At 36.7% G+C, this 8,687-nt stretch overlaps 1 protein-coding gene across 1 annotated transcript; it reads left to right on the top strand.

The window, feature by feature from the left end:
* The first annotated feature begins 428 nt into the window (after positions 1 to 428).
* LOC148998737 (wall-associated receptor kinase 2-like) lies at positions 429 to 5,187 on the top strand. Its single transcript, XM_089141755.1, has 4 exons — positions 429 to 1,538; positions 1,646 to 1,822; positions 3,498 to 4,665; positions 4,748 to 5,187. Exons 1-4 carry the CDS (start codon positions 677 to 679, stop codon positions 4,749 to 4,751), a joined length of 2,211 nt encoding a protein of 736 aa, XP_088997881.1. The 5' UTR covers positions 429 to 676; the 3' UTR covers positions 4,752 to 5,187.
* Positions 5,188 to 8,687: the final 3,500 nt, after the last annotated feature.

Genomic DNA, 8,687 nt, shown 5'->3' with positions numbered 1-8,687 from the left:
AAGAAAAAATAAATATATCAATATGTACGTATCAGATATATCCAATATAAATATGTTTTTTTCTTGATAAATAATATAGATATTTATTGATTAGTATGTATTCTGAGCACTTTAAAATTTGCCCACTTTCCACCGAAAGTACTATTAGATCAGAGCAGAGCAGAGTCATGTTTGGAAATTTTGTTCTACTAAGATAAGGGAAAAAAATATTAAATATTTGAGGGCTTAAACCTGTTTTTTTCTGGCACGTTGGTGTCGGCAATTGAAATTCTTTTAATTTTTTTTTTTTTTGATCTGTCTTTACAACAATACGATAGAAAACCATTTGAAAATGGTTTGTGTACCAAACCCATTTTCGAAATACTGTTAAATTCGCTTGCAGTATGAAAAGGAGTTGCGTGTAGAAGATGGGATGGAGTGGTTGGACATATTTGGTAAAACTTGTTCTTCGACTCACTTTTCTCATTTGGTCAATTCAGCATAGAAGACTTCCTTCCAGGTCCAATATGGAAGCTATGAACCGTCAAATTTCTCACCAATTTGTGGAGACCAGAGACTAGTTGTCTTGAAAAATCAATAACCTTGGGGGAAGAGTGGGCATTCTTCTTGAGCATATGTATTTATTTGGCAGAATGGAATACCCAAAAACACATATCCAGTCAGGGGAGGAGATCAGATGGAAACAATAAAGGCAGCCATGGTTCTGAAGTTTCTGTTGTTGCTCTTTCTCTTTTCATTAGTAGAAATAGCCACGGCGGTTCCACCACTGCTAGCTCTGCTGGGTTGCGAAAGCAAATGCGGAGATGTAGACATACCATATCCTTTTGGCCTCAATGATAGTTGCTTCAGCGATGTTGATTACAAAATCACATGTGATAACCGGAGTGGCACCTTCAAACCCTACTATGCAGATTTCACGGAGGTTCTTCAGATATCAATACTGAAACATGAATTAGTTCTGGGGGACATATATACTTCTGCTGAATGCTTCGATGATACAGGAGAAGCAACACAACGTTCATTTTTTGGATATAGTGTGGTAGATTTACCATTCAGGTTCTCAACCACCAGAAATAAGCTCATAGGCATTGGTTGTAACACTAATGCTTACTTAGATTCAAATTTTGGTGGAGCAGAAGTAAATTTTACTAGTGGGTGTATATCACTGTGTGATAAGTTGGATAGTGTGGTTAATGGGCCTTGCTCTGGAATTGGTTGTTGCCAAACTTCAATCCCTCTGGGTCTCAAGAATTTTGTAGTGACTCTTGGCAATCAAAGTATTCGAGGTTCGAAATCACAGTTTAACCCTTGCAGCTTTGCTTTCCTGGGTGATTTTGAATCTTTCACCTTCAATTCAACATATCTAGCTGGTTATACATTTGACAGATCAAAGATTCCAATTGTGTTGGATTGGGCAATTAGCACTGGGAAATGTGGGCCAAACAGCAATTGGTCTAATTCAACCAATGCCCCTGGGCATCATTGTAACTGCAGCAATGGTTTTGAAGGCAACCCTTATGTTCCTCAAGGATGCCAAGGTACGTATCTTATCTTTTCTGGAGTCCTCTGTTGTTATCTATCGAGACTTTGTTACAGCAGCTAAATTTTGGTCATTCTTGTGGATGTTTTTATGGTTCTGATGAAGATATAAATGAGTGTGCAAATGGACACAATAATTCCTGTGATGTGAATGCTAAATGCATTAATACCTACGGGGGTTATAGCTGCCAATGTCGAGAGGGCTATAATGGTGACGGTTTGATATATGGTTCTCGATGTACTGAAGACATGAAACGCATTCTGGTGATAAGAATTGTTGCAGGTAATTTCATTTATATACTGAGTTTGCTATTTTTCTTGGGATTTTGCTTCGCTTCAGCATCATTTATTTATTTATTTATTATTATTATTATTTTTTTGTAGAACATATTTTTTAAAGGAGAGCTTCTATTAGATAACTGGGAATTACAATAGTTAATTTAAGAATACAACATTAATGTGGTGAACCATTTAGCATGATTTTAAGCCGTCAGATTGTGCATTTCGGTCAAGATCTTGATCCAACGGCCATGATATCTCGCTTAAAGGTTCAGCACATTAATGGCACTTAACCCAAGCGAAATCAATTTTCTTGCATGCTTGGTTGTTGATTTCAAAGCAAGGGGAGAAGAAAAAGAAAAAAAAAACCAAGGGTGAAGAACTAAGGGGCTTTTCCTAGTGCCATTGAGTTCCCCTCTTTTATTGTCACTTCCCTTTTGCTTTTAGCCTTGGTGGCTTTTGTTGAGCCTTTGTCTAGTTTTTTTTTTTTTTTTGTTAGGACAGCATTTGTGCACCTTATTCTCTTCTCCTCTCTCTCTCTTTCTTTTGGTTAATAAATTTATTTATTCATTCAAAAAACAGATTGAGCTTCAATGTTGGCTTAAGAAAGAACAGAGTATTATTATTTTTTTTTCTATTTATTTTCTTTACGTGCATGTTCTTGAAGATAGAGTTTAGGCTTCTAAAATAAGATGGATTGGGGATTTAGAATTTTTTTCGTTGATTTGATTTGGATATTTTTTCCATTGCGTGTGGGCCTCCCTCTCTGGCTTCTTCCTCTATAAATCCTCTCCTGTGTCCCTCTCCCCCTTTCTCGCCCTAATCCCCCTATCCCATGGACCCCCTCATGGGCCCTCCTAGCCACCCCCTCTCTAAGTCCATCACTCAACTCCCCACCTTGGCCCACCCCACCCCCTTCCCTCCCAAACCATCAGCTCCAACCCAACCCATTCATTTCCCTCACCCCACCAGGCCCAATCCCTATTTCCTCTCGGACTACTGATGGGCCCACTCTCCCTTTTCTGCCCTCCAACCTTGGCCTGATGTATCCCCTTTCCCCTCCCATGGCCCTTATTTCGACTGTGGATCGCACTAACTACGAGCAAGTTGTCTTTTACTATACCGCCTAGGGGATCCTTCAACTCTGAAGCTTGTACAAGACACAACCTCTCTACTAAAGGATTCCACCACCTTGACGAAGACTTTTTTTTTTTTGTTTGGAAATGAGGTTCATCCGGGCCAGCTTGCGCGCACCACGACTACATCCTCAAAGCGCTTTTTATATAATTAATATAGGTAGGGCTTCGCTCCTGGCCCCGAGGGGATTCGAACTCCTTGACGAAGACTTGTCGAGCTCAAGTCCTCTAGAGAAAAAAAAAGAAAAAAGTTTGATTCTTGAGTTTGTCTTGACTATCTGGTCTCAGCCTTAAGTGTCTAGTCCTTCTTTCTTTATTGTTTTGCGCTTAGGGTCTTATTGGTTTTGGTAGAGTGCTGCTCTTTGCTTTCTTATGTACTCTTCCCCTTCCCCCCTCCTATCCTGTTGGTTAATGATTTTTTTATTCATCCAAAAAAAAGGGCTTGCCATTTTTCATTTTCAAAATTATTTGCTAGTTAATTGTGTATAAATCTTCAAATGTTAAAGATTACTTATACTTCTAAATTTGACTTTCTGCATTTAGGTACCGCTGCAGGCCTAGTGGGTTTATCTGCTTTTATTTGGTTTTTGTATTGGGCAATTCAAAGAAAACGTAGAGAAAGAGAAAAATTCTTTCAACAAAATGGAGGTTTGTTATTGCAGCAGCAAATTGCTTCAAATAAAGGAGCAAAAAATATTGCCATGATTTTCTCAAGTAAGGCATTAAAGAAGGCAACTAATAACTTCCATGAAAGTCAAGTAATTGGGCAAGGTGGGTTTGGTACAGTTTATAAGGGAACCTTATCAAGTGGCAAAGTAGTTGCCATTAAGAAATCCAAAATTGTGGACAAAGGCCAGATTTTACAGTTTATAAATGAGGTTGATATCCTCTCTCAGATCAATCATAGACATGTGGTGAAGCTTTTGGGTTGTTGCTTAGAGACAGAGGTTCCATTATTGGTTTATGAATTCATTTCTAATGGAACCCTTTCCGAACATATCCATAGCAAGAAGCAAGCACCCAATCTTTCATGGAAAAATCGTTTGAGAATTGCTGCAGAAACATCCGATGCTCTAGCGTATTTGCACTCTTCTCATGCAATACATGTTCTTCACAGAGATGTTAAGTCTTCAAATATATTATTGGATGATAAATATAGGGCTAAAGTATCTGATTTTGGAGCTTCAAGATTGGTTCCTATTGATGAAACTCAAAAAATGACAGTGATTCAAGGGACTCATGGATACTTAGATCCAGAATGTCTTCTTACAGGCCAACTAACTGATAAAAGTGATGTTTATAGCTTTGGAGTTGTTCTGTTGGAGCTTTTGACTGGAAAGAAACCACTTTTATTTGAAGAATCTGGCGAATGTACAACGCTGGTGTCATATTTTTTATCTTCAATGAATGACGGAAATCTTTTTCATATTATTGATGATAGAATTATAACTGATGGTAAGAGAGAACAATTTTTAACAATCGCTGAACTTGCAAGAGACTGCGTAGAAGCTAAGAGGGAGGACAGACCAACAATGAAGGAAGTTGCAAAAGAACTTGATTCTTTGAAGTTGTTCTATGAAGAATCCTTGATACAACATAATCAAGATACTGAACCTTTTCTGGGTGAACAACGAAGAAGTTCAACCGAAGCAGCTTTTGAAGTAGAGATTGGTTATAGCTTAACTGATGATGATCTTAGCTCAGGGATAAGGTAATCGTTTATTGGCATGGCATCATACTTTATGTTTATGGATTTTTAGTATTAATTTATTCTGAATTTCTTCTATGTGTAGGTGAGAGAAAAGGCTCATGCTAGTGAAATTTACTGAAGGTGTGTGATGTGATCCAGCCCAACAAAAACAATGATTCAGAACTTCTGAGTGCGAAGTGGGCCTATGACAAGAGCTAAGGCTAGGAAATTTCAAGATGCCTTGCTTGGATTAGGTAGATATTTGCATTGACGGTTGAGGATCAAGAAGATCTGGGCATTAGCCAAGCGTAACTAGTTAATCTGCTGCAAGTTATTTAGAATTGGGCTGAGCATGGTTAGTTTGAGCCAAGTCTTATGTTTTAATGTGCTTTTTATTATGTGTAGTAGTGCTGGGCTTACAATGTATATTTTAAATATTAATGGGCCCTGCAAAAATATTTTAAGAGAGGCCTAAGGTTTTTGTCTTGTACATATAGATAGATGCTTTCATCATGTAGAAGACATGCATTTTTCGAATGATAATAGATTACAGACCTAGTGAGGCTGGAATTTTCCATTGAGTTCTTTAGACTCCATTGAATTTATTGAGGTTGTTCTTCCTTCTTATGTTCATCTCTTGATATATTATTGATTTGTGTTTGCTACTAAAATATGGTAAGAACTCATCCATTGTTATCTTAGTTTGTGTTTGTATCTCAAATGCTAGGTCAAGCATCTTTTGAATTCTTTGTTTCGATCCAATTTAAGTTCATAAAATTTTTTTTGGTAGCATATATAAAAAGTATAATTAGATTGAGATGTGCATATGATTGTGTGATTATATGTGTGTATACTTAAATTTTATATCCCTATTCATTGTGAAAAGAAATTTGAAATAAATTTCAATCACTATATTTCATAATTAAAAACCATTGTACTGACCTAAGAGTCATGCAGCTAGATAATAAACTACGAAAGGCCAATTTTTATTGAATTTTCTAATGTTAGAAAGCCTTAATCATGGTTGTTGCTTGAGGCGTTTAGATCTTCTGACTGTCAAAGTAAAAGTTTTTGCTCTTCTTATACTTTTCTATCACATAATATGGATGGAGTTCAACACTAAATTCTAACAAAATGAATCAAAGGTGACACCCTTAATGGGCCTTACATGATCTTCATTTTTATTGCATACTGAAAAAGTGTGAAAAAAGCATAGACCTTTGCTGTAGCAGACAAAAGATCCAGACTCACTACTGACACAGTGTGGACTTCGATTGAGCCTTAATTGGACCTCTATTTCTCTGTTTTGATGATTTTCTTGACTCAGAAGAGATGAACTGATTCATCACCCTGACATAAGACTACTTTCTTTGTAGCTAAAGGTTATATACACAGGAGATTCATAATCCATATCGTCTTGAGTTTTCAATAAACCAACTGCTGGAAAATTATTTGTAATCCTCCATGGTATCCATCAAGTTGTTCTTCTCAGCCGTTCCTGTGGTATTGATGCGTACAGCAGTGGTGAATGCAAGCTTATTTATCATATGGAGTGGTCCAGGTTGCAACAACCAAGCTGTGCAATATCGTGTGTGCAGAAGCTTGAATATCAATAAATCCCAGAATGGAGGGTATGAGTTCACCTATTCTGGGCAAACTTCTATTCTCTACAACTAGCGTGGGTGCAATCTTGGTCCAGATTTTCTGAATAGGTTGTAACGTTAAGATGTGAATGCTTGATCAAATAGATGTGACGTGCTTGTATGTTTTTTTCTTTTCATTAATACAATTAAACTTTTACCTTAAACCAATGCAGGCGATAATTAGGTTCACCTGAAATTGAAAAAATTCAGGTGATTACGTGAGATTGAGTTTTGAGTGAAAATGGGGTAAGATTTACGTGTGAGAAGAAAGAAAAAAAAAATTGTTTGGTTTTTTATTAATCTTATAGAAGAACTTTCGGATGAGATTAGCATGCAGCAGCCTCTGATTAATTTGTTTCTCGAAGAAAAGCACAGATGTCATATTGGCAAGCCTTATTTCGTTTCTTGAAAATTTCAAATCTTGCCTGGATGAACCCCTGTCCGGATGAACCTCAGATACAAAAAAAAAAAAAAAATAATAATAATAATTATAACTTTACATCCTGAAGCTTGAATTTAAATAAGAGAAATTATCAACGCCAACCCTGAGGTATTGAGTTATTTAATTAATTGAGCAAATTGCACCGGCAACTCAAAATGAAGGCCTTAAAGCATTGACACCCCACTTTATGTTTAAAAAACACAAAGATCCAAAATCGAATTTTTATTGGATATATTTGTCAAATTTTATCACTAAAAACAGTTAAATCAGTGTTTATTTTGTTTCAATTTCAAAAATATCTCTATAATAACCAGTATCTAGACTGTTTTCAGTGATAAATTGGACAAATATATCTAATGAAAATCTAATTTTGGGGTCTTTGTGTTTTTTAAAAATAAAGTGGGGATGTCAATGCTTTAAAGCCTCCATTTTGGGGTGCCAATAGAATTTGCTCTAATTAATTTATCAGACAAACCCTTATTACGAACACTATTAGGTTAAATTAGTTTTTTACTTATCAATTTTCAATATTACTCCTGCATTCTAATGACGCATATCTCCCAAACTTTGCAAAGATTTGTGATTATTAGAGAAAGTAATCACTGACGGTTGAGGGAGATTAGAAGACGAGTTAAGTGTGTGTTTTTCGTTCAAGGTTATTCTTGTCATTTTGAAATATTTAACTTACATCATCACTTAACAATAATTCCCTTATAACAAGGAGTATTTTTTATATATTTTTACTTTATAAATATCTATTTGATAAATTAGATAACTTATCTTGCAACCACTGCTGAAAATTTTTCTTTAAATAATTGATGCCGTCTTCATCTGGCTGTTGGAGGGAACAAAAGAACTAATTGACAATGTAAACCCATACAAAAGCTGGGTTGAATTCTAATCTATTGTATTAGGGCCTTCATTTTACACTGAGATAACGACCCAAAAAGAAAACTAATGGAAAAAAAGTGAGCCCCCAGTTTAGACAATGTCAACATTTTTTTTTAGTATGAGACTTCACTTCATTGAGCAAAAGAAGAGCACGGAAGGATTACAAATCTGAACCAACCATGGAATGGACAGAGTCCTCTGGCTAGGGCTTTCTCCTCAAGCAAATACAACTTGGACCAAGCCACCCATGGGATACCTACTTTCTCATCACCTGCACTCCAGAAAAATGTGCATAACAAGGTAAGATGAACTATGTCAACATTCAAAGGTTAGAATTTCCAGAAAGATGTAGAAAGAAAACACAGGTAAGATGATCTATGAAACTTGCATAAAAGGGTCTTGAAGGTAGCATATCTCTAATAACCTTACTGCCATGGTTTCCACCAAGTTGTTCTTCTCTGCCATCCCTGTGATATTGATGCTCACAGCAATGGCGAATGCAACCTCATACACCGGCTGGAGCGGCCCCGGTTGCAACAACCATGCTGAGCGATTTATGCTGTGTGGATGCTCGAATATAACCCAGAATGCAGGATATCAGGTCATGTACACTGGTGTAAGTGCTGTTCTCTACAACCAGCCAGGATGCAATCTGGAAGAAGGTTACACATTCTACTCCAGTGGCCAAAGCTGCAACCCTGTTGGGTGGAAGAGTGTCAAAATCGACTGCTAGGCATACAGTTCTCAATACCAATCTTCTTAGTTTACATATATATAACACAGGTTGGTGCAAAATATACAGCTTGGTCAATTTAATTAAGCAAGGAGGAGCTGAAGCCGGAGTAGACGTCGAGAAGACCAGGCAATCTGGAGGCCAAGCACAATACAATTCATGTTCAATTCTAGTTACCTTCTTCTTCCTCCTTTTCTTCTACTAATTCCTTTGCTTCAGCCATGTTTCATTCAATGTTATTGAAATATTGTTCCAAATCTTCTCTTGCTCGTGGTTTATTTGATTATGACTAATTTGGATCGGTAGAAGAAAAGGCTTTGCTTCAGCCATATTT

The sequence above is a fragment of the Hakea prostrata genome, unplaced genomic scaffold (assembly GCF_041222555.1).
Source record: "Hakea prostrata isolate BN-2017 unplaced genomic scaffold, UWA_Hpros_2 contig_163, whole genome shotgun sequence".
Taxonomy (NCBI): domain Eukaryota; kingdom Viridiplantae; phylum Streptophyta; class Magnoliopsida; order Proteales; family Proteaceae; genus Hakea; species Hakea prostrata.
Note: the sequence above shows the minus strand (reverse complement) of the source record. Positions and strands in the feature narration are given on the sequence as shown.

Bases quoted from the DNA above. Each gene is read 5' to 3' on its own strand.
- LOC148998737 (XM_089141755.1), top strand. From the start codon at position 677: ATGGAAACAATAAAGGCAGCCATGGTTCTGAAGTTTCTGTTGTTGCTC. The intron at 1,539-1,645 runs GTACGTATCTTA...GTTCTGATGAAG, and splicing joins TGTTCCTCAAGGATGCCAAG to ATATAAATGAGTGTGCAAAT. The intron at 1,823-3,497 runs GTAATTTCATTT...TTCTGCATTTAG, and splicing joins GGTGATAAGAATTGTTGCAG to GTACCGCTGCAGGCCTAGTG.